Source organism: Cavia porcellus, unplaced genomic scaffold (assembly GCF_034190915.1).
Source record: "Cavia porcellus strain 051 isolate PalLab524CR breed Dunkin Hartley unplaced genomic scaffold, mCavPor4.1 scaffold_31, whole genome shotgun sequence".
Taxonomy (NCBI): domain Eukaryota; kingdom Metazoa; phylum Chordata; class Mammalia; order Rodentia; family Caviidae; genus Cavia; species Cavia porcellus.
The window spans coordinates 24,762,368-24,789,100 of NW_026947514.1; the positions used below are offsets into that span (position 1 = coordinate 24,762,368).

A 26,733-nucleotide genomic window follows, 5' to 3' on the forward strand; every position below is an offset into this window, starting at 1 on the left:
GTTCCTTTATCCCACGAATTTCTCATAAACTGGAAGTTAGGGCTGACCTGATCAGGAAATTCCTACTGAAAGCACCTGATGTCACGCTATTCCACTATAATTGATGTTTAACTGACGACAGATCTCTCCATCCTAAGAGTATATTCTTTTTCTTTTGCAGTTACTAAGAGTTCTTTGGGTTTAGTCTTTTCAACAAGAGTTCATTGCAAACTAATACAGTGATGCAAAAAAAAATGTTCAGGGGCTGGGGATTTAGCTCAGCGGCATAAGAACCTGCCTCGAAAGCAGGCAGTCATGAATTCGATCCCTGGTACCAATAAAAAAAAAAAGTTCAAAGATTAGGAGGGTGCATGAAAGACATCTAACAAGGAAGAACAGTGGAGCAGCTCTGCTTTTTACCAGAGAATGATAAAAAGGCAGTGATAAAACATAAGGATATCAGAACCTGAGACGTTGGCACTGAAATAAATTCAGACATATATCATATGGGAGAAAAGAATGTGTCTCATAGTTTTGAAATCATTCCAAGTACTTCATAATTTGCCACATGATGAATCTGTCTTTGGTCTGTGTTTTCATTCTATTTTGATGTTTTATTTAAAAATGGACATCTTATCAGATCTTTTATGTGAGAATTTAGAGTGAACTCCCCTCTCTACTTAGAGTACGTGAGTTAAGTCTCCCTTTACACCAAACCCATTGAACCTCGCATATGTGAATTACTGATTCCAACAACTAAATTTCAAAACATACACAAACTCAAGAGGTTCACCAACATTTTGAGAACTTGGGCCAAGTCAGGGTTGCATTCTGCTAGTCACTTATCTGCAGTGATTTCAAGGTTTGGTGAGCTTTGGAATTTTAAGACTTCATTTGCCAATATTTGTATTATTTCTAGATTTGGGGTACTAGAGTATCCTTTTAGAGGTGGTTTCTAGATTCTCTCTGTCTTGAGCAAACAATTGGTCAAGACAAGTGCAAATAATAACAAAGTATTACTAAAGGTGGAAAAGAAACAGGCTCTGCAGAGTGAGTTTCACCTAAGTAAAAGTAAGAAAAGAAGTTCACCTTACAGTGATAGTGGGCCACCATGCAATAGACAACCCAGTGGCAATAACTGAATTGGACTGTCCTTTCTGTATAATCCACTCCTCCGGCTGATGTAAAGTCTAAGCATCCGATAGAAAATTTGCTTGAGTTCTCACAAGAAGTCCTTAAACAGGGCTTTGGGAACTGTTCTGTGCACGTACACTGGGATTTTGTAATTAGCTTACTTCTGAGTCAGTTTTGCCACGCCCTAATCTTTTACCTTAGTATTTCCCCTTAGCCTAGAATGATTTCAATTACATTGTCCTGAATCTCCCCCATGTTAGTCAAACCAGCTTCTCTAAACACTGATCTTATAAAGGTATACCTCAAATTCTAAGTAGACTTTTGTTTTCACCAATGCTTGCATCTATCTAATTGAGCAACAATTTTAAAACTTACTTACTATGTTCTAATGTTCCCTATCTATCAAGTGTTTGCATTCCCTGTGAGATTGTTCACATTATTCTTCCCTTCTTTAGGCACTGTGACCCTAAGAAACTTTAACAAACCTTGTGATTTACAAAATCATATTTCAATCAACTTATTTCCATCATATACAACAGAAAATTAGTTGGAAATACTCCAGAAATAAAAGTAATCAGTTTGCTCCAGTTTACATATGCAAAACTTGAAGTGAAAGCTTAATAAATTTTAATACCAGTTGATTTAAGGCTAGACAATAATAATTTTTTCAGTGCTTACTGTATATTAGATATTGTTCTAAGCATTTTATATTTTTTTAAAAAAATTTTTTTTGTCTTTTTCCTTTTTATCGGTACCAGGGATCGAACTCATGACTGCCTGCTTGCAAGGCAGACGCTTATGCCGCTGAGCTAAATCCCCAGCCCCACATTTTACAGTTTTTTAAAAGCTCATTTAACCCCTTCAATTATATGAGAGTAAGTTACACTTACCCTCTCTTCACTTTTGTCAATGAGAAGACTGAAACAGAGAAGCGACCTATTTAGGATCTACAGCCAGCCAATTAGGGAGCTGGAATGGGAACCCAAGAAAGATGACTCAAAATCTTAACTGTTCTACTCTATCATCTCACAAGTTATGCTACTTGTGGCTACACTGTAACAGCTAGTTAGGAATCAGATTTGGTCCCAAGTTCTCTGAGATCAGATTCCATCCTTTATGGAAAAATCCAAAAGCAAATTGATTATCCCATGAAATCTGGTACTGATTCTGAGCTTACACTGAGCTATTATGTGCAAGCAATTGCTAATTTTCTACGATGAGAGATGAATGAATAAATAAGATCCAATACAGCCAAATACCAAACCCTCTCCCCCATAAAACCAAAAAAAGCACCTGCCTTTGGAAATATAATATCAAGTCATTTTTGTGAATGTGTTTTCTTAATTATGTTTTGCTAAAATTGCTATTATTGTCAGTTGCTATACTTTATATATCCCAACCACAAAAAGCTGCGAATGTCTTGCACAATATGCCTCTGTGGAAAAAGAGAAAAGATTGTAAGATCTCTTGTCCATCTCTTTCTTTCAACCTTGTGTCCCACGTTTTGGTGTATGTCTTAACTAATTTCTCATGTCAATTATTTTAACCTTGTCCTCAGTGGCTTGTCTCTCACTGCCATAGAAACCAAATCTGCCTCAGGAATTGTCTTCCTGTTCCTTTGACCCAAGCCCTCTGTTTTAGTCCTCTTTCAACTCCAAATCATCTGCTGAATGAAGTTTAAGCTCCTTGATCTAGGTTTCTGGGATTGTCTCTAATTTGCTCCCCTTTTATTATTCCCTTTTTATTTATTTATTTTTGTCTTTTTGAGACAGTGTCTCGCTATGCAGTTCAGACTAGTCTTGAGCTCACTTTGTAGCTCAGGTTAGTCTCGAACTTGCATTGAACCTCCTGTCTCAGCCCAAATGAATGCTGGGATTACAGGCGTGTGCCACCATACCCAATTTATTCTCTTTTTAGAAATAATACATTCCTGGAATAGAGGTTAAAGCATGTCATTATCAACCAAAATATTAAATGTAAGAATATATTTATATAGACCCTTAGAGTAAAAACATCTACCAATATTACCCCATTTAAATTGCATACTATTGCATATAAAATAATTATACACAAGATTATACGTATACACATATAAAATTTGCTAGTCTCACCATTTTCTATCATTTCAGAAAACACAGTCACATTTCAATTTAATGCTGCTGTCCGTGAAAAGCTTTTGGATTTGGAGCTCTTACTAACAGAATGGGTTTGGATGGGGAATAAAATAGTTTTTATGGGTTTGTTTGTTTTGATTTGTTTTGTCTTTTTGAAATAGAGTCTCACTGTGCAGTTCAGGATGGTCTTGAGCTCACTTTGTTGTCCAGGCTGGTCTTGAATTTGCAATGATCCTCCTGCGTCAGCCTCCCTAGTGCTGGGATAACAGGCGTGTGCCACCACGCCCAGCTAAAATAAAGCAGCTTAAAAGGCATCTCTGCAATTTTGGTGTTTTGCTTAGAACAAGCCTTGTCAAATTACAATGTGTGCGCGACCAGGTTATGCACTCGCTCTTGACTGAAACGATTACTTCCTGATAGCCTCTCGCCCTGGTCGGAACACCATCGAAGCGTATGCGCGTTCCTAGAACTACAATCCCACAAGGCAGTTCGGCTCAGGCGCCTGCGCACAGAGCGCTCGCTCGTTCTCTTCCGCTCCTTTTCGCCAGGAAAGACCCACCCGGCGGCGCTGTCGCTCGCGGTGAAAGAAGCGGAAGAAGATGGCGCTTGTCAGGTGGGTTGTTGACTTGGGGCCTTTATACGGAAGGGTCTGGGAGTACCCAGCTTTTTGTTTTCTCTGCCCACGCTCTTCGGTGGTGGTCTGGTTTGGAGCACAAAGTGACGTGGGCCGAGACCGTGGCTAGGCCCTCCCGCCAGCCACCGCGGCAACTAGGCCGCAGGGAAGCCTGGATCTTTCCCGAGGGGCTTCCCTGGTTGAGTTCACCCCTTCAAAGGGGCTGAGAGCCCCGACGTGGCCTCGCGGCTCAGCCGTCTCACGTGTCTTTCCCTTAGGCATGGCAGCGGGTTAGCTAGTTTTCCTGCCGTCTTGCCGCTGGGTAGACGCTACGGAGCTTTAGGCAGCAGCTTATACATCTGGGCTTCTGTACCCGGGCAGAGGGAAGTGCGCGGGAGGCTACTGCTCTGCTTCAGGCAGTTTGTCTCCGATGGTCTCCTTTCTTTTGCCACTCTTTTCCTGAACTAGGTTTTCTGAAAGGGGGTGCTAAACAGAAATTTTAAATTGGCCGCAAGAATTGCCACTGTCCACTAATCGGCGTGCACCGCTACTTAGCTCTTTAACTTTAGACTTTAGAATTTCTTCCATAGAACCATCCGAGCTGTTTGGTGTTGCCAGTTGCCTTGGTTACCATATATAAAGCGCTTCCAGACTTTTAAGGAAAAGGTACTCTTTAAGTGGGAGAGCCCAAGAAGTTACATAACTCCTTCCAGCCTGCGACCTTGTTGCTCCAAGTTAACAAACTTTTCTTGCAAACGCAATAGGAAAAGTTTGGTACTGAAAGAGTGTGTGACGAAAGTTATCATTTTAGGACCTAAGTTTGATCCCGCCTTACAGACTTCTTTCTCCTTATAGGTATTTAGTCGCAGGAAACCATCAACGATGTCTATGCAAAGAAAAGTTTGAGATTGCAAGAATAGGGTGTTAGATGTACACAAAGGACTACACAGAGTACTTAATTTGTACAGCACCATCCTTAGTGTGAAAAGAACTAGACAGGATGAGCTATTTGCACTAAAACGTATTTAAGGGTTTTTGTTTGTTTGCAGGATCGCGAGCGTGTGCGTGTGCGTGTGCGTGTGTGTGTGTGTGTGTGTGTGTGTGTGTGTGTTACAGCAAACCTATAATTGTCCCCAGGTGCAAGACACTGCTATAATGGAGTTATGAGAGAGTGTCTGTTTTGGTTTAGTTGGGTTTTTTTGCTTTTGCTTTTTTTTTTTTTTTTTTTTTTTTTGGTCTTTTTGAGACAGGGTCTCGCTATGCAATTCAGGCTGGCCTTGAGCTCACTTTGTAGCCCAGGCTAGTCTTGAACTCGCAATGATCCTCCTGCCTCAGCCTCCCGAGTGCTGGGATTAGGAGCATGAGTCACCACGGCCTGCTATGTTTTCTGTCTTTTTGAGAGAGGGTGTCAGGTGTCAGTTCAGGCTGGCCTTGAGCTCACTTTGTAGCACAGGCTGGCCTTGAATTTACAAAGATCCTCCTGCCTCGGCTTCCTTAGTGCTGGGATTACAGGTGTGCGCCACCACACCTGGCTTTATGAGGGAAGATGTTGTGGGAAAGGTGAAATGGACATTCAGGAACAATATGAGAGATGTGGTTGGTATTGTGTACTTAAGGTATTGTGTACTTAAAATTGCAATGGCAGCAATCTCAAAATGGCCTTTCCATGGCATTCACCTGGTGTTCCATGGTATCTGTTGTAATATCCTTTGTTAAAGAAATATATTAGTGATACAGCTCGGTGACACAAGTGCCAGACTGGCAAGCATGAAGTTGTGAGTTCAGTCCCCAGTACCAAAAAAAGAAAGAAATATAAATAATTTTTTTTAAGTTATGTGAACTGTCCTAACAAATGACTTTAACCCAAGGAAGTGGTGGTGGGGTTATCAAGTGGTATCCTCATCACGCCCTCCTTGGGTCAGAAGTACTGCTTGGCCAGTTTTGTGATTGGCAGTCACTCTTGTGGGACTGAGCGCTCAACCTGTGGAATCTGACACTATATCCAGGTAAATAGTGTCAGAATTAGATTAAGGTGCTCACCAGTTGTGCACTGGAGAATGCACAGAAAAACAGATTACCTTTGATGTGCAAGGAAAACATCCCATGTACTTGGTGTCATAAATATGTGTTGTCTTGTTAAGTAGGAAAACTTTTCCTATTTCTTTACATTTTATATCCTTACAGAGCTTAGTAGGACAAGCAGCCTATATATGATTTTAAAAATATATTCTGTTAACATGCTAAGGATAAAAGGTTAGAGAGACTCCAAAATTTGGGTGGAGTGGCTATATTTTACCAAGTTGTCAGAAAACAACTCTAGAGAGATGTGAACAGAGAATAAACAAAAATGTGAATGCTAAGGTACAGGTTACTAAAAGGTTGGGGAAATATTTTCTGTAAAAGCATTTTACAAATTGTTCTTAATAGAATATTTCATGGCAAAGGGAATAGCATATGTAAAGATCCTGAGAGTACTTGCTTAAGTAAAAGCAAGAAAGCTGAAGGGACAGAAGTGAGCACACAGAACAGAGTGAATTTACATCGATACTTAAAATCTTCTAAGGGCTACAAACCTTGAACTTCCCACTACTTGAACAGTGAAGTTTGAGGGGGAAAAAAAATCTGCTTAGTGTTCGTAACTGAAAATCCAACTTGGAAAAAACCTGAGAGTGAGTCATGCCTCACAGCAGACACAGGTGATGCTTTAGTGTAAGCACCACTCTCACCCAGACAACATATAGTGCTATGTTAGTGTAATCAAACATTTGTCATTGTGCTTTTTTTTCCTGCGCTTGATTTGCGTAAAATATCATGACCATAGCTTCAAAGAAAGCTACTGATACCAGTAGTAAAGCTAAGGGAAACAGTTAAATTATTCCAAAATTTGTAAAAGTCCTGAAAAAATGAATTTATAAGTGTAATTTTAGGACCTCAGAATCAGTATGTATCTTATAGGAAAATTAAGTTCCGTTCTCAAACTTCAGTGTTTCAACATGAATTTGGAAGGAATTGAGTTCAACAACCAGTTATCACTGTATTTCTTTTGGCAAACATTTAAGGAACTTCTGCAACTATCAGCACTTGGACAGTTAGGGATGAAAGGAGCAGAAAGCATGATACCTATCATCCAGTCGCTCACAATTTAGTGAGGATTAGTAAATGAACAGAGGATTGTGATACCTTAAAAGATGTTTTAGTGATGTACAGAGGACGTAGAGAGAATATATGTGAGGGCAGCCAATCCACACCCGAGGAATCATGGAACAACTCTAAATAATTTTGGAAAATGTATTGGCAGTATCTGGACACTGTGACAGCTGGCTTACAACTGTTATCATTTAATACAGGTTCATTATAAGGTACTTTTTTAATGACCTGTTACTACAAATGAGAAAAGTTCAGAGTGGTAAGTAGTGTAGGTTTTTAAGTGGCATAGATCGAATTTAAACTCTGAACTCTTAACCATCACAATAACTGATCTCTGACTGGATTAGATCTCTCTAATACATGCCATTTTAGCACTCTGTACTTTTCTGATCACTTAGTGTTTTTGTTTATTTGTTGGTTCGGCAGTTGAATCCAAGGCCTTCACAATGAGTATACCTCCGGACCTTTTTTTTTTTTTTTTTTTTGAGTCAGAGTTTCATTAAGACACTGAGTTTCCCAGGCTGGGTTTGAATTTGTGATCTCCCTGGATGCTGCCTCAATCTCCTAGAATGCTGGGATTACAGGATATACCACCGTGGCCAGCTTAATGTACTTGTAATTATGGGTTTCTCCCATAAAAGACTGTAAACTTTTTCAGTTGTTAGTCTCATTGGCTGTTGAGCATAGTACTGTCGCCCAAGTGATCAATATTTTTGAGTAAATAGTGAAGCTCTGCTATTCATTCATTTCTGCTTACTAGTTTAAAAATTTAAAAAGATTCTTGATTTTTTTTTCCGTTCAATGTGTTATTCATCTGTTCAGATCCTTTTTGAATACTTTGGATATCACTCTCTAATAACAGTTATAATAACTTAAAAGTTGTTAAAAATAGTTAAGTATAAAGTTGTTTTGCTTAAAGAAGTTGAATCTTTAAGACTTATATTTCCATTCTTTGACCTTTTAAGTTTTAAATTTCATTTGAACCTAAATACTCTTTGGAAAATGCACTTTAAACATATAGTTTGTTTTCTTTTTATCTCTCTCTTAGTTACACTCATTTTTAACCCTTGTACTTTTGTATTGACATTAAAATAGTTGTAAGAAGCATATGAGTAAAATAGTTTTTAAAAATGGAGTATAGAATAAAAGAATATTTAGAAAACCATGTACAGGTTGGTTAGCCCCTAGACAGTTGGTAATTGAGAATATTTGTGTCATAGTTAGAGGTTTTTATGTCTCTAAGAATTTCTTCCTATCCATACATGATTGGTATTGAATACTGCCATGAATCATGAATAAGTCTGCTCTTGAGTGATCAAAAGAAAAATCATTAAAGGAAAATCATCTGATAGTCGTATTAGGTCAATCAAATTAAATGTACAAGTTTTTAAAAATTCTTTTATTTTCTACAGCTTTTTACCTGCACCTACTCAGCTATCTCAGGACCAGCTTGAGGCTGAGGAAAAAGCAAGATCTCAGCGATCACGACAAACATCACTAGTTTCCTCCCGAAGAGAACCTCCACCATACGGATATAGGAAAGGTTGGATACCTCGGTTGTTAGAGGTAAATACAGATCTTCTGTTTGGACTTACTAAAGTATGCCGAAATTTATTATAGCTCACTTATAAAATAAATTTAACCTTAGAAAGTGTGGTTTTTAATGTCAGTGCAATAGTAAATCAGGTGTTCTCAAGACATATTTCCCTCAGAAGGTTTATGTTTTTCTTCATGCTTATTATTAATGGTTTGTGATCATTAGAGAACAGTACCATTTTGTTTCTTATGACAAAGTATTAAGACCCATACAGAGGAATTCACATACCCTTTATATGTCTAGAGTGCACAGCAAGTGGACAACAACAGAAGAGTAAAAGATAAACATGCAAGCATCATCAAAGTGGTTTTCATGCCCCATTCCACCAATGTCACATAGTCATGAAGGAACAGCCTTTCTCCAGGGAAAACTCCAGTAGTCCTTGCTTTACTGGTTTCTTTCTCTTCATCTGCTTTATTATCTTCAATTTGAGAATGTTAATACATGCCTCCTACACATATTAGATACAATTTTAGGAAGTGTGATAAAATTTCAGGTTTACTGAGGGATGAAGAGAAATCTGGAATGATTTTTTTGTGCCTCTAACTTGTTTGTTAAGAACACCCTTCCTTTACATCATGTGTTCTGATTACTCAGAATCATAGACAACAGTTCAAAGCATTCCTTTCTCTATCTGAGGATGACTTCCCATGCTTGACAATCTTTCATATGTAAAGAGAAGAGCAAATGTTTGAGGCTTAAATATTTCACTTATGCACCATCTTTGCTTCTTTCAAACCTTTATTATCTTCCCAATATGCATTCTGATTCTGCGAATATTCTTTCATATCCCAAGGATTACATACCCAATATGAAAATCTGAAGTGCCTATAAGCATTCATTTTTGTATTCTATCACTTTGTTGTGTTCTGTCTTTGTGTGGTTATGACTTTTACTTCACAAATGAAAAGGGGTTTTGCCTTTTTCATATGCTTCCAAGTAGTGATCGTAATATTTTTTGAAGTGAAACTTGTTGTTTAGATTCCTATGAATAACCATCTTTGTTCTCAGTCTGCCATGTTTTTTGTTCCCCTACCAGACTTTAGTGCCTAGGAGACAGACATCCAAGTAAATTGTATCTTGCCCTAACATATTCCCATTTTTTTTCTCAGTTTATTCTCAGTCTTATAAATTCCAATGTATGAAGGCCCATCTTACTGTGATTATTAAGTGATTTTTGTTGTTGCTTTTGTTTTTTTTTTTTCCAAGAGCATAATTTCTGAAAACCAAAGCAAAATAAAAGATCTTCAAGGAGACTATAACATCCTTTTATCTGAAGCAAATAGTTAGTGATTGTCATTATCTAAGTTTGGTACCTCTTTTGCTATAGGTATGCTTTTTTAGGGGATGACCAACCCATAGCACATAAGTGCAATGTCATCCTTATATTTTTGCTTTATGACATTTGATTGCTGCTACCTTCTTAAAATTTGAAATGATTATCAAAAGTTTCATGTATCTTGATAGAATAAAATAGTTTACTTGAAAATCAAACTAAAATAGCCACTAATCTGGAAATGCCATATATGCTTTGAGGGGAGTGCATATTCTGCAGAAAAAGATACTTTGTTGTACTTTTCAAAGGAAAAGCTATGATTTTTCTGGCAAACTTAATGACCACATAATGCTACATCTACACTTCTGAAGTGCTTATTATAGTTGAAGAACTCTAGCAAATCTGAGCATGTGTCAGATTGATGGGCTGGATAACAAAACTCTTTTTTCTTAGGAATGCTTTAATATTTGTCTAATACAAGAAAATGTTTCTTTCTGCTTTATTGACTTTCAAATTTTTCAAGTCTTTGTTTAGCAAATAAGTATATTGTACATAGAAATTCATCCTAGATCTAGAAGAATATTTCTTGAAGAAACTTTGTGAGAATGAATATTTACATTTTTTTCATCTAGCTTCTCTAAATATTGCCTTTAATATTTGTACTCTCATTCTTAGTAATACAGGTAGAATATACCCTATCTGAACTACTTGGGAGAATGAAGTGTTTCAAATTTTGGAGTTTTTCAGATATTTGAATAGACTTTACTAGTTAGACATCAGTAATCTGATTCAGAAATTCAAATGCTGATACTTTTGGGGCATCATGTTGAAGAAAAAGTTTTGAATTTCAGATTTTCAAATTAGGCCCACGCTCAATCTATATTGATTGGACTTTTTTTGTTTGTATTTTGAGACAAGGTCTCACTATGTAGTTCAGGGTGGCTTGAATTCATGGCAGTCCTCATACTTCAGGCTATGAGTGCTGGGATTACAGGTGTGGACCACTATGCTTGGCCCTGAATGGACTTTTTATAAAACTATTTTAGAATTATACTTAAACTTTGTATTTTTTTTTGATAAACTATTTTTTAAATATTAAACACCAGTGACAGACTATTCAAGTTGTTTTACTTTAGAAGTTTTAGTTCGTTCTCCCAAATACAGTGGTATCTTGGTTCACAAACTTAATTGATGCTAAAATTTTGGAAAAGATGGCCATGTTTGTGTGGGAAAGGTAACCACAGTTGTGTTTGTCAGCTGATGTAGAGATAGCAAACAAAAACAAAATTTTGCCAAAACCTCTGTTTGCAAACCAAGTTGTTTATAAACAAATGCATTTGTGAACCAAGGTGTAACTGTAATTGTATGTAATCACTATAGTCATCAACATTCTAGTTCCTGGGACCTGACATTTACAACGTAAGAGCAAAGTTTTTTTTTTGTTTTGTTTTGTTTTGGGTTTTTTTGCTCACAGTTTCAGAGGTTTCAGTTTATGGTTGTCTTGCTCCAAGGTAGGACTATCATGGCAGGATGGCATGATGGAGCACAGCTGTTCACTTGAGGGTGTCCAGGAAGCAACTCAGGGAAGGGTGACCCAGAAAGGGGCCACAGATCAGATAGTAGTTCTCAAGGTCACATCTCCACCTAGAAGTGTGCTTTACTAATCCCTGGGCATCTATGAAGCCAGTCAAACTGAATCAAGCTAGCTATCACACTCTACCTCTTGTCAACGTGACACCAAGACACTTCTCCTTAAGCCACACTTAGCTCATTTTACCTAATAGGATGTCACTATCCAGTGTATGACTGGGAACTTGTTAATTCCCTCCCCAGTGTCAGCAGTTGCAACATTGCTGGAAAGTTCAAGTCCTATGTTGTAGCTCTGAGACACAAGGCAAACTCTTAGCTGTGAACCCCCATAAGATTCAGAAAGCAAGTTACATGCTCCCCAGATACAATAGCAAGGTGTAAACATTCTCAATCCAAGTTGCATGCTCCCCAGATATAATAGCAAAGTGTAAACATTCCCAATCCAAAGGAGAGATGTAGGGGAATAGGAAACTATAAGAACAAACTAAGTCAGAAACATTAAGGGCTGTTATTTCACATATACTATCCAGGGCAAATGGTTATGATATGTGATTTCCAAAGTGTGTACCCATCCTTATTGCCTTGCCAGTTGCAGTCCATAGGTCCCTGTCTTAGGTTGGCTGTACTCAATGCCAGAGGCTTTTTCCTCAGTAGAGTTTCTACTTTTTTGGCTTTTCCAGCTTCCTAGGGTCTTCATTGCACCTCATTTAACCTTTAGAATTTCATATATTACCCTCCTAGGGAAGTTCCCAGCTGGAACTCCAACTCTTATGACACATTGCATAACCTCCCAGGCCTTCCTTTGAAATCTGGGTAAAAACTTTCATGACCCCATTACTCTTGCAGTCTGCATGCTCAAAAAAACCCAGCTTTGTGTGGGTGACAACAGTGTCTTCTGCTAGTGGTAAGTATTCTCATCCTTTTGGACCACAGCTCCCGTGATTCTGTGTGTCCGCATGGATGAACATGGTATAATCGGTATCCAGGAACCAGTTCCCTAGCAAGAGTCTTCTCAAATGAAAGGTTTGCATTTTTGCACACTTGAGCCTGCAACAGGTGGGCTCTTGCTTGATTCCTGAGATGCACATGTGGGGATTTGGGGGGGTGATTGAATTATGTACTACTTAGTTACCAGTAAGTAAGTACACTGATGAATTTATAGTCTGAGTGGAAGAGTCAGGTCACTGAGGACAGGGCCTGAGATGGATTTTCAACCTCCCTGCCACCTCTCTTCACTCTCTGCTTCTTGTTTACCAGGCTAAGAGCAATTTTATTGCACGTAGGCCCTTTGACCATGCCATTCTGAAACCTTGGAGCCTGTCTAGTGTGGACTGAAACCTCTACAAACTGGGAGTCAAAAAAAACCTTTCCTTCTTTATGGGTATTTTGTTTTGTGTCTCAGTGACAAGAAGTACCTAAAACATCCCTGAAAGCATCTTAAACTAGCACAGAATATTTGGTTTCTTTGATATGGCACTGATTTCTTTAGCAACCATACCACTTTTGTCCCCTACTTTGCCTGGGCCAAACTGAAATTTTGTGTGTGTGTGTGTTTTGTTTTTTGCATTTTGCTCCTGATTCCCACTATAAATCTGACTAAAAGCAGCCAGAAGTACCCATGCAACAGCCTGAATGTTACACACTCTTGAAAAGTCTTCCAGCAGATGAATTATTCTTCCACCTTTAAAGTCAGTCTTCATTCAGAGGGCAAAATGGAGACAGGTTTTTGGATAGAATGTAACATGCATGACCTGTATTCCAGTTCTCAGTGGAGTCCACACTCCTATCTGAAACTTGAACTTGACCTTTGCTGGTTGCATTTTTATCAGTATTCTGAGCTGAGCTTAACTCACCCAGATCTAGTTACAGCATTTTAGGGCTTCTTTAGCCACATCTCAAAACCTTTCTGAATTCCTCAAAGCACATAGTTGGATAAAGTCACCTCAACAACCCCACTCCTGGTACTCGTTTTCTGTATCAGTCTGCTTTCTTTTTTTTTTTTTTGGTCTTTTTTCCTTTTTATCGGTACCGGGGATCAAACTCAAGACTGCTTGCTTGCAAGGCAGGCGCTTATGCCGCTGAGCTAAATCCCCAGCCCTAGTCTGCTTTCTTATTGCTAGGATAAAATACATGACACCTGCAACTTAAAGAATGAGTTTATTTTGGCTCACAGTGTCAGAGGTCATCTGGCTTCAAGGCAGGAATATGATGGTGTAAGGGCATGATAGAGTAAGCCTGCTCACTTTGTGGTGGTGGCTAGGAAACAGAGCACAGAGAAAGAGCTGCAGAGAGAAAGGGCTGCTCGGGGACCAATTATAGTCACCATGGCCATCCCAGAAGTGTGTTTTACTAATCGCCAAGCTAATTAAATTGAAAGTTAACTATCACAGTCACGGTTAGAAAAATGTGAACCCAGTGCAGTGGTATTCACGTGTAGTCACAGCTACAGGGGAGGGTTATACATGAGGATCACTTGAGCCCAACATGGGCAACATAGTGAGACTGCATCAAAAAAATACACATACAAAAATAAATTTTGATCTGAGAATATAGTTCAGTGGTAGAGTACTTGTGTAGTGTATGTGAGGCCCTGGGTTCACTCTGTGTTGGGCAAGGGATAATAGCCTCTGTCTATTGTTTTGTTTTGTTTTGCTTCTCATGTAACAGTAAATATATCATTCTAATAAAATCTGATTCTAAGAAAAAATATTCTGTATGTAATAAGTATGACTTCATTTGTTACACACTGTATGTGTGTATGTACGTGTATGTTAAAATCTAAAACCTTTACTTTCTCCTAAGCATTTTCTTAATTTTTTCTTGCCATATATATAAAACCTGGTTGTTTTGCCATGGCCCAGAAGCTCCTTTGTTATTTGGTGGTATTTGTCTACTTACACAATGTATTATGTCAACCCCTCTGTCCTCATTAAGCTATTAGCCCCACTGAACTTTAGTTTCCTGAACTTGCGCAACAGGTCCTTTACCACTGCTGTTTGCTCTGCTTAGAAACCACTTCCCTTACTGGGCATGACTACAAACACCTGTAATCCCACATAGTTGAGATGCTGAAGCACTAGGATCACAAGTTCACGGCCAGCCTGGCTAACATTGTGATACCCTCTCAAATAAAAAGATGCAGCTAAGCATCTCGTATGCCAAGCATGGGTGAGACCCTAAATTCTCTCCCCAGTACCACAAAAAGAAAAAACAGTTTCCTCAGATTTTTTATAACCTTCACATTCAGACTTCAGTCTATACATTATTTCTTCATAAAGGCAGTCTCTAATTGTAAGTAGTGCCTCTTTGCAGAACCTATTTCTTTCGTGGTACTTACTGTGAACCAAAGAATTTTTTTGTTATGTTTGTGATTTATTATATTTAAATTCATTTGGAAAATTGGTACATATATAAATCATTGTGATCATTTTAAATCCCTTTTCCTCTCCCTCACTACCCTCTCCAAAGTTTTTTGTTTTTTGTTTTCTTTGGGTTTTGTTTTGTTTTTGTATCTTTGCTGGGTAGAATATAAGGTCCTAAGGTCAAGGATCTCTGTTTTGTTTACTGTTCTATTACCAGCATCTTGCATATCAAAAGCTCAGTAATTAAGAGTTGAAAGAATGAAGTTATCTTGAACCTCTGATTACTATTAAATGTGTTTTTTATTTCTTTTATTTTGTTTTAATATATAGGATTTTGGAGATGGAGGTGCTTTTCCAGAGATCCATGTGGCCCAGTATCCACTGGATATGGGACGAAAGAAAAAAATGTCAAATGCATTGGCCATTCAGGTGGATCCTGAAGGAAAAATTAAATACGATGCAATTGCTCGACAAGGACAGTCAAAAGACAGGGTAATCCCTCAAATTTTTCTCTTCATTGATAATTTTGTGTGTGTGTATGGAAATGATTAATCTCTTGCCATTTAGGTTATGTTAAAAGTAACAGTGAAGTTAGGTATGTTGTTAAATTGTAGTGCACTGCTTAGCATGCATGAGGTCCTGGGTTCATTGCCAAACACAAAACAAAAGAGAAAGGGAACAAACAGGAAGGAGCAGTGAAGTGCACTAGGTTATCCAGCAGTGATGATTTGCCTTTTGAAGTTCTCCAATTAGTGATAGCCTTTATAGTTCAAAAACAATCTTAGTAACTTTCTAAAGTTGCTAACAGACTTCTAAAAGTCTATAATCCCCAGAATTCTAACAAATCGGCTTTTTATTTTCTTTTGAAACAGTCTTATTATGAAGTTCAGGCTGGTCTTAAAGTTGTGGCCTTCTTCCTGTTTAAGCCTCCCAAGTGCTGGAATTAAGGCATGCACCACCACACTTGGCCGAAACGAACTTTTTTTTTTAATTTTATTTTTTTTTAAATCTCTTCTATTTCCTCCATGTTTTTACAGGATACACGTTTTATTTTATTCATTTATCTTAAAATTTTATGTGATACAGAGGATTGAATCCAGGACCTTGCACATACTGAGCTCAAGCTGCACCACTGAGCTATATCCCAGCCTTTATTTTAATTATTTGGATATAATAAATTATACAGAGTTTTGGTTTTTTTTCTCTTTTACTCTCTCTTTCTCTTTTTTTCCCCACCTAGGTTAAGCACACAAGTAGCATTTTCCAGCCAGATTTTAAGATAGTCCTACTTACAAAGTAACCCAAAAACGAAAAATAAAATTTACTTAAAATAATCTCATTACAGAACATTTATACTCAGAACCAAGGAACTATTTATAAGAAGACCTAGTTTCTTCTTTTGTTTATTTCTTTGTAAGTAAATAGTTGGAATAAAAGTTAAAAGACTTCTTTAGAATTGATGAGGCTGGGAAAATCTTCAGAATCTTCAGTACCTATCCTTTGCCTCTCTCGCACCCAGACTTTTTCGTTTTACCCTGTAAAATAGCACTGGCAGCCCATCTGTTGGTACATCATGGCTGTGAGCTTTTGGGAAAAATGCAGTCATTCAGATTTTATGTCCTCTGAGCTCTACTGTCTTCATAGTCTTGTCAACCATAATTCCTACTCTTCTCTATCCTGTTTCATGCTGTACAGATGGCTTTCCCATATATTTCAATACTGTATAAACTTACTATAGTATGGCTTTACCTCAACCAGCTTCTAAAATGATTCTGGCAAAGGTTTTTGACCCTCTCTTTCCCCCCCCCCCCCCAAAGGATATTTTCTTTGACTAATACTTCCATGGCTTCATTTGTCACTTGGGTTGACTATTGAAACTGCATCGTTAGTCCAGTAGTTTGACTTGGGAGGTTTTGTTTGGTTTAGTTTTTGCTTTTTTGCTAGGATTAGGTGCTTAAACTATAAGGACAGATCTATCTAGATTTCCCTAAAATACGGCTTAATATTGCTTTAAAAACCTAAATGCATAATTTGTCACTTAATTTACCTGTTACATCATCTAACTCACTGAATACTTGTGATACCTTCCTAATTGCCTGTGCTAAAATCCTGTGGACCTGTTTTCCTTTATTTTATTGATGTTTCTAAAAAACTACACAAATATACCCTCATGGTAAAAAATAACCTATGGTACATAATTATATGTGGTCCTACCTGCTCTTTCTTACTTTGCTTGTCAGGAGTAACTACTTGTACTGGTGTATCTTTCCAGACTTTCATTGAGGATTTAGATATTTATCTATATGTATTGTCACTTTATATATGTGCATCCACTTACAGAATGTGTTGCATGAAAGATGGTTTTTTCATAAATGAAATTTTAATACTTTTTTACTTAGTATTTTAAAGATTTTTGTTAGTGCAGATAGGTCTGCTTCGTTTTTAAAAAATATGCAATTTGATGATACTGTACCTGAATTTTCTTTATTTTTGTAGTATTAGTGATTGAACTGAAGCACTTGTACGTGCTAGCAACTACTCTACCACTGAGCTGCATCCCAGCCTTTTTTTTTTTCCTATTTCTTTCTTTCCTTTTTTTAATCAAGTATTGAACTCAGGACCTTGCACTTGCCAAGCACTCGCCTATGCCACTGAGCTATGTTGCTAGCCATTTTTTTTATTTCTTTGTCTCTCTCTTTTTTTTTTTTTTTTTTTGAGATAAGTTCTCACTAAGTTGCCCAGGATGGGCTCAAAATTGTAATCTTTCAGAGAAGATGAAGTTATAGGTGTGTACAATTGTTTACAGACCTAAATTCTTTAAAACATTTCAGTTATTTTATTTTTGCAAACAATACTTTATTGAGGCTAGGTATGGTGGCACATGCCTGTAATCCTAGTAGTGAGGAGACTGAGGTAGGAGGAACAGCAAGTTCGAAGCCAGCCCAAGCTACATAGTGAGTTCAAGAAGAGCCTAAAATCCATGATGAGACTTAAAGAAAGAACTTTATTTAGGATTCCTAGGGCTGGGGATTTAGTTCAGTGGCTTAAGTGCCTGCCTGGTAAGTGCAAGGTCATGAGTTCAATCCCCAGCACCTCAAAAAAAAAAGGAGGGGGATTCATATATAAGTATACTTTTTGCACATTAATATTTATGTAAATTCAGAGGTATATATTTATTGAATCAAAGGATATTCAGGTTTTAGATGTGACACACTGCCAGTATGTTCTCCCTTTGCTTAGCAGTTCTGGTTCTTCTGTTTCCTCAGGCCTTCCATTTAGAAACCATACTCTTTATTTCCTGATACATCTCAAATATATTCCTTTCTGTACTACTTAGTTCAGACCCTTATCATTACCTGTTTGATTTACCGAAGCAGTCTGAGCCCTTCTCCTTGTCATTTGTCTTGCCTCCCCCAAAAAAGTTTTATCCATGTCTATCATTCTTTTTCCTCTACATGTACATACAGAAGCATGCACACGTAAAATCTTTCTATGATCTTTAGGATAAAGGCCAAATTCCTATGGCATGCTTGACCCCTTGTTTACCCTTCTGTTTATTTTTCAGTATAAAATAATTGTAGGTTATTGTAAAGAAGAAAAAACTTTCACATATCCTCTCTGCCTGCCATGAAGAACTACTTGCAATGCTGCTAATGGCACATTCTCTCTTATCTTAAAACTTGCAAGGAAATTCCACCTGTATCTGGAGAGCTCTACCTTTATTCTTTGACAGGATTCTGTTGCTTTCAAAGCTTATTCTTCACTATTCCAGAATGCTTCCCCTTTCCTGACTATATTGGAGACCTCCTCTCTACGTCCAAGTTCATTATAGTAGTCATTGCCTTTTGCTGTAATTATCTACACATGCATGATTTTTGTCATTTGACTATAATTTTTTTTGAGAGCAGGATAAAACCTTTTTTTAGTTCCTCTACAGTACTTTTGTGTCTGAAAGTTTGACACAGAGGCATTCACCAGTGTTTGTTGGGCAAATGATTGAAGTTTTCATTGTAGAAAAAGAAAACTGTTTCCTCTGAAGCCAGTAAGGAAGCATAATCCACTTCTGCAAAAAGAAAATTAGGTGCCTATATATGTAGGACATACACTGGAAATTTACCTTGCACCATGGAAGCCTTCACTTGACTCTGGCTGCTTTGTTTTGGTGCATCTCTCCATGTTAGGGAGGAATGTGCTTTCTTTACTGGATGTGCTACCTTCTATGTCCATTTGTTAGAAAAGCAAGCAACATTTTAGGGCAGTGATTTGGTATTGGCAGTTTGTGTTACTTTGAACAGCTGTAGCCCGTGTTGCATTGTATTTCAAGATAAGAAACCAAGAGTTTTGTCTGATTTATAATTGAATGACTAATTTTTTTCTTTCTGTTGCAACCATCTATCTGGTACAGTAGTTATTTTATATTGAAAATAGAAGTATACTCAACTATTTATTTACAACTCAACTATTTTTTATACAATATTTTGTCCAAATAAAGCCTTAAAATCTTGTTCTTTTGTACAGTAGAAGTTGTAGATGTTTAGTCTTAGATAACACTACCTCTAGAATTGAATGCAAATCTTGTAGTTTAAAGAAGTATCACTCAGGTTCATACCCAAAGTGGTGGGTGAATTGATGGTATTTTGGGATGCATTTAATAGTTTAACTTTAAATTACGTGCCATTGGTACTTCAGAGGATGACATTTCTTGATCAGAACTCTCCTGAGCATTGTACAGTGCTGACACCTATTCTTTGCCAGTGATGTCACCATTGTCTTAACCAGAAACACTTCTTCATCCATTTACTAAGGCTCCAGGAGGGGAACTAGAGGTGGCTATGATACCTTGTTTGAAAACAATTGATTTTCCTATTTTAGAAGAAATAGGAATTGACTATTTATTGTACAAAATGAAATTTTTAAAATTCAGTATCATTCAGAAGACTATACAGAGTTCTCAACAAAGATTAAAACAATTCAAAAGGATTTTTGAATTTGTACTGTAATGCAAATATTTCTGATTTATCTTAGAGGGATCTGAAATTCTTTAGAATTATTATCCTACTGACAATAATACTGAAAGAGCAAAAATGAAAATGCTAACATGGGTATAAAAGTGAGAAAAGTCAGGATTCTAAGAGGTAATAAGGCCATTGATCTGCATGTAAAGTAAGTATACATAAGACTTACTAGTGAAAAAAGAAAAAAAAAGACTTACTAGTAGTATAAAAGTAGGAAAAAGCAAGTTTCTCAGAATAAATCTTGATGGACTAAATGCTTTTCTTTAATCATCAACTTCATTGAACTATGCATTTTTTCTTGTAAAATAACTTTGATTAAAAATATTAAAGTGATATTACTTATAGCAATGCCTTTAATCTAGCCTCACAAAAAACCATCAACAGGTGTATATGGTTTCACAAACTAAATAAGCCTAAAGATGGTGTTTTTTGGCCAGGTGGCAATAGTGACATGCACCTGCAGTCCCAGCTACTTGTCACACTAAAGCAGAATTGCTTGAACCCACAAGTTCAAGACCAACCTGGTCAATGTAGGTAGACTATGTTTCAAAAATAAAGATGTTTTTTTCTATCAAATGTGGTAAATATATTGACAGGCTTATTTTTTTTTTTTTCAGTCAGTCCAATTCTTCACCAGTTTTCGGTAACAAGAAATTAGCTGTTTTTAGCTACGCATGGTAGCACGTGCCTGTAATTCTACTTGTGGGAAGCTGAAGCAGAAGATCACTGCAAGTTTGAGGCCAGCTTGAGCTACCTAGTGACTTTAAGGCTAATAAGACCCCATCTTCAAAAACAAAAACCGAGGCTGGGGATTTAGCCTAGTGGTATAAGCGCCTGCCTTGCAAGCAGGTAGTCGTGAGTTCGATCCCTGGTACCGATAAAAAAACGAAAAAGACAGAAAAAAAAACAAAAAAAACCCAAAACTTACCTGTTAATCGTAGGTGAGTTACTGCTTTATCTCATATGCAAAGCTCATTTATCGTCCTTCCTTCAATGGGATATTGTAGTTTTCAGGTGGCCTCTCCAACCCCAGTGCCTCGTAGGATGTATGGACTTTCTTCAGACATTTGGTTCTTAGGCCATAAAAATTGGGGGGTGTATAGTTAATTACCATGGAGCAATCTTGCTCTTCAGATGTCCTTCAGTCAGTCAGCCTTGTGAGATGCTAGAATCTTACCGATGTTCATTTGAAGGGTTATTAACTTCGGAATACCCAGATAAGAAGCAGCAAATGGCTCTTGTATGCTACAATAGTATTGAGACTATGTTGAACATATATGACTACCAGGGAGCCATTTACTTTAGAACTTCTTCCTATAATAATTGCTATATAAAAATGATTAAATAGTTTGGGTACTCTACAGTTTTGTTATATAATTTTCAGTTTGTGGTGATACCGATTTCTTCATCCTGAAAAGCAGTAAAGCTTTGAGGTCATTTTTAGTTATGTGATCTTAATGTACTGAGAGTCTCATTTTTCTCATTAAAGTGTGCTTTAGATTCCCTTCCTAGATGAACACTCTTAAGGACAGTGATAGTCATAGCTTAAGTATCAGTAGTACATCTTGGCTAAGGCTGCATTTTCTTACCTGATCCCTCTTCTCATTCCTTAACAAAACAGCCTCGAAATTTCAGTTTATAATTATGACTAGTTATTTTCTGGGAAATCAATATCTTTTATAGAATTTTCTGAGCCAGGCATGGTGATACATATCTGTAGTCTCTGCTACAGGGAAAGCTGAGGCAAAGGAATCCCTTGATCCCAGGAGTCTGGCGGCAACCTCTGCATAATGGTAAAGTTCCATCTCTTAAAAAAACAAAAAGAAAGAAAAGGAGAAGAAGAAGAAAAGTTCTGTAGGGCCTAACTTATAATAACCTATGCCATGTGATGGAGCATCTCTGAAATTCATTTATTCATTCATTTGTGCAAAAAAAATTGCCCGAATGTCTCTTATGGACCAGAAATTGTTACAGGCAGTGGCGATACTTTAATGAATATTCTCATCATAGTACAGTATAGCCGGAGATGGTGGTACATGTTTGTAATCCCACTACTCAGGAGGCTGAGACAGGAGGATGCTTGCAAGTTCAAGACCAGCAAGGGTTACAAAGTGAGCTCAAGGTCAGCCTGAGCTGCATAGCAAGATCTTGTCTCAAAAAGACCAAAACAAAAAGATAATATAGTATAATCATTTCATATCTCAAAGGTTGAATTAGTTTAAAACAAAAAGGGGAGAGCTATGATAAATGTTCAGTAAATGTTAGGTATTGTTAATAAGGGAGACAGTAAGCAAATTTTGTACTATGGATAGTGCTCTGAAGAGCATAAATATGCTGTGACTCAATGATTGAGTAAGAGGGGTTGCTACTTTAGTGGGGAGAGTCAGAAGGCCTCATCAATACAGCCCCTAGATCTGATTCACAAAGATTAAGAATGCATTTGAGGAGCTGGAAACAGCTCTCTATAAAGGTCCAGAATTGGGGGAGAGCATGGTTTACTCCAAGGAACAGAAAAAAAGCTCCTGCAACTGAAGCACGAATCGTGGAAAGAGAATTATAATGACACAAGACTGGAGATGTAGCTCAGCAAATTCAAGGTCCTGAGTTCAATTCTTGGTACCAAAAAAAAAAAAAAAAAGCAAGGTCCCTTTAAAAAGAGAGAATTGCTGTATAAGGACATACACACTGAAGCTACATGGGCAAACCCAGGTTAGGTCAAGAAAGCCATTAAAGTACCTTTTACTCCATTCATTGGAGTAGGAAATTAGAAATATTGTCATTTCTTTCAAACTGTTTTAAGGAATGTCTATGGTAGTATGTAATTTTTTAATGTAATTATTTATGTAGGATTTTCACTCAGTAGAAAACAGTTTTCTTGTATAGGAAATTTTTGAAGATCTCAAATAAGTAGGAATTTTTACTGTCATATTCTTAAGTTGTCCTTTCTTTGGATGTATCAAAGAATTTCTAACTTGAGCATTAAAATCTAGAAAGTATATTATTTGTTAAATTTCCTGTATCTGGTTTTTTTATTATTTAAAACCTGTCATGTAGGTTTTTATGAAACTATTTGAGAAGTGTAGATGTACTTGAGAATAAATAGTATTCTGTTTGTGAAGGGCCTGTCATTTTTCAGTGTCAACCAAAAAGAAATAATGTCAAGCCTACAAAACTTGTATAGCAGCCCTAAGTTTGTACATAAAGTTACATAGAGAGAATGTTCGGTTTTTTCTTTTTCTTTTTGCCTTCTCATGAACAGACTGGAATTGTTTTCACTGTGGCACATGTTCATTTTCATAGTCTCTGAGTAGAATTGATGCCAAAAAAAGAAACATTATAAATAAGATGAGGTCAATGAAATTTTCTAGGCCCAGTGAATTTGAAAATTATTTGATAACCTGACTTAAATTCTGTTGAGTTTTTAATTCAAGATAACGGTGCTAAAGGCAGTTTTATATCATCATTAATTTCAAATCCTAGTGTGCCTCAAAAATACAGATCACTGATGCATAAGATTTTGTTGGCACAATTTATTTGGATACTTACTTGATTAAAAGCTTTCAAATAATTTAAATGCCTGGGGTTCAGGGAAAATTATTAACTTATAGTTAGGGTAGCAATTTGTGCCTATATTTTAAGCTCCTTTAGTTTTAAAAGCCAAAATACTAAACTGAGTGTCCTAAATTTATATGTATGCTGAGAGGACATGTTGACATCTAAAATAACTTAATGAGGTTGCTTCTTCTCATTCTATGCTTTCCTTAAGCCTGCTTGTGTTTGAACATTTTAGGTCATTTATAGTAAATACACTGACCTGGTTCCAAAGGAGGTTATGAATGCTGATGATCCAGATCTTCAGAGACCCGATGAAGAAGCTATTAAAGAGGTAACTGGGAATTAACATGTATTATTTTAGATGACTTTTTATGTTCTTATTTACTTCTAAATCACTCACTGCTGTATGTCTTATTTCAGATTACAGAAAAGACAAGGGTAGCCTTGGAGAAATCTGTATCACAGAAGGTTGCTGCAGCCATGCCAGTACGAGCAGCTGATAAACTGGCTCCTGCTCAATATATCCGGTATGAATCAGGCCTGGAAGTGTTCGTTTCATTTCAGACTTAACTTGGGTTGAAGGTTCTGGTATTCTTTCATGGTTCCAGATAGTTACAGTTATAAACACATTGTTGTGAATAATGATTTGAAGCCTCTTGACTCTTTTTGTGGACAAGTGAAAGCATAGTGTTTTAAGATACCACTTTAAGAGGCTGGGGATTTAGCTCAACAGCACAAATGCCTGCCTAGCAAGCATGAGGTCACAAGTTTGATCCCCTGATCCCCGGTACCAAAAAAGAAAAAAATGATGCCACTTTAAGATATTAGTTGAATGCTTTTTCCAAAGTATTTTTGTCCTTAAAAATTAACAGTAGTGCAAGGGATTTAGCTTAGTGGCATAAGTGCCTGCCTGGCAAGAGTGAAGTTGTGAGTTCAATCCCAGGTACCAAAATAAAAAAAAATTAACCCAGTAGATGATTCAAGCTGTAATTGTTATTTATAGTTTGGTACTTATATTAATAACCATCCTTATAATACTTAGAAATTTTGAAGAGTTTCACTTTGATTAAATCTTGGAGGGGCAATTTACATATAGATGCTAAGAGGAAACTCAGAGTTGGTAGGGCTACTGCCAGTTTTCTTTCTGTGTTTCACAACCTATGATTAACCCAAAACTGCTAATTGTAAGTTGCTTGCTGCTATTATTGTGCATGTTTTTTTTCTCAAATGCAGACTTACAAACTAGGTACTCTTTCCTAGGCCTCTTCTCTGAGAAATTGAACAATCATACCTTCCATGCTGGTAAATGGATGAGGATAGATTATTTACAGACTAACCACTCTAATTTGCATTGTGTTTGCATCTCATAATTCCTGTTAGTTCTCTTACCTCTAGGCTGACTGCTCTATCTAAATATTTTGTAATTTTCTATTTATACTTTGAAAGGAATTAAAAATGTGATTTTCAAAGGGAAAATATCTACGGAGAGGTTGAATTACCTGTTTTCATCTGCTTTCTTCAGATACACACCATCCCAGCAGGGCGTAGCTTTCAACTCTGGAGCTAAACAGAGGGTTATTCGAATGGTAGAAATGCAGAAGGATCCAATGGAGCCTCCAAGGTTCAAGTAAGTTGATAGTTTTCATGAGAATTAACTCCTTTTCTTAAAAAAGATATTAAAGGGAAAAAGTGTCCCACATGTCTGTTATCATGTGAACGGATAGGCAAACTTAGTACATTGGTTCATGGAAAAATAATGAGCAGCATAAAGGAATTAACTATTAATAGCATGGGTGAATCTCAGAATAATTGTGGTGAATGAAAAAAACCAGGCAAAACCAAGTACATATAGTACAGTTCCATTTGTGTAAAATTCTAGAAAGTGAAAACTAATGTAAAGTAGTAAAAGATGGATCAGTGGTTACCTGTGAGAAAGTAGGGACAGAGAATGAAGAGACAAAAGGAAGAGGCAATGGACATGTAGAAACTCTTGTGGGTGTCAGATGTGTTCACTACCTTAATTGTGAGGGGCCTTGTATGCAAGTATGCAACTGTATGTCGATTATATCTCAATAAGGTGTAAGTATATTGCTCTGAGCAGTGATATCATGGCAGTAGAGTAATGATGACAGGATTTGAGTGTTTTGTTGTTGAAGCCAAGTGTTAGGTGTATGATGAGCATTCATTATAGTCTCTGTTTTCCTCTGTTGAAAGCTTTTCAAAACAGTGAGAAATGGGGGTGATATAATAAAGGGAGAAATATATATCATTCTCTGACTATACTTTGATTTTTCTTTCAGGATTAATAAGAAAATTCCACGGGGACCACCTTCTCCTCCCGCACCTGTTATGCATTCTCCCAGTCGGAAGGTATTCTTTGCTATAATCCAACTCCCTTTAAATGTATGATTATTAATTTTATAAATAACCTGCCTATGTCTCTATAGGTAAGTATCACCACACAGATTTCAGTGTTCTTGTAAAAACTGTCTAAAATTGTTTCTCAATACCAAATAAGGACCCAGTCAAAACTACAAAGTATTATAGTTTCTAGAGTGTTTATGGGATGGGAAAGTGTAAAAATATTTATAGTTTCTAAATTGTTTATGGGAATGTGTGTGAAACATTAGCTCTTAGTTTTATTAGTAACTTAGATTCTCCTTGTATCGGAATGAGCAGGATCTGTTTCATGCAAAGGATGCCATACATATAGGAAATGTAGACATGAATTTACTTGGTCTCTGGTTAATATTTTAAGTGTCTTTTTAAAGTATTTTTTTAATTCTCGAAAGAAAAGTTTTCATCTGAAAGTGTAGGAAAATATTAGCATTTATAAAAATGTCTAATATAACTTCTGAGATTCTTTTTTATTTTTTACTTGTTATTACAAGAGTCCATAGTATAGGAACACAATAGTGCTACAGAAATTTTAGACTGAAAAAGTATGCCCGTGTGTCAGTGTGCACGGAGCCATCTTTGAGTTGTAAAGATTATACTTGGATTTTTAGGTAAACTATATAAATCTAAAAATGTTTCTTTTCTCAATTTAGATGACTGTAAAGGAACAACAAGAATGGAAGATCCCTCCTTGTATTTCCAACTGGAAAAATGCAAAGGTAATTAAGTTGTCATAAAATTAGTCATGTAGTATATAGTGTACTGGAAAACACTCAGGAGTTATAGATTACATAGTTTTAGTTGAAACTTTAGTGCCAAATGTAGCTGAATGTTTTCAAAATGGAGTATCACAGTAAAGGTGTAGATCAGGGTCTACATAAGAGTACATGTTTAGTGTGTATGAGGCGCTGACCCTGGGTTTGTTCTTTGGCATACCACAAAAAATAACAATAA

At 36.9% G+C, this 26,733-nt stretch overlaps 1 protein-coding gene across 1 annotated transcript in view; it reads left to right on the plus strand.

Moving 5' to 3' along the window:
- Positions 1-3,649: 3,649 nt before the first annotated feature.
- Snw1 (SNW domain containing 1) overlaps positions 3,650-26,733 on the plus strand; it is a 35,928-nt gene continuing 12,844 nt past the window's right edge. The window contains exons 1-8 of the mRNA XM_003472330.5: positions 3,650-3,840; positions 8,400-8,553; positions 15,143-15,304; positions 23,618-23,713; positions 23,803-23,909; positions 24,905-25,009; positions 25,683-25,752; positions 26,433-26,498. Of these exons, the coding sequence (XP_003472378.2) occupies positions 3,827-3,840; positions 8,400-8,553; positions 15,143-15,304; positions 23,618-23,713; positions 23,803-23,909; positions 24,905-25,009; positions 25,683-25,752; positions 26,433-26,498 (774 nt within the window). The 5' untranslated portion in view covers positions 3,650-3,826. The remainder of the gene's footprint in view (positions 3,841-8,399; positions 8,554-15,142; positions 15,305-23,617; positions 23,714-23,802; positions 23,910-24,904; positions 25,010-25,682; positions 25,753-26,432; positions 26,499-26,733) is intronic.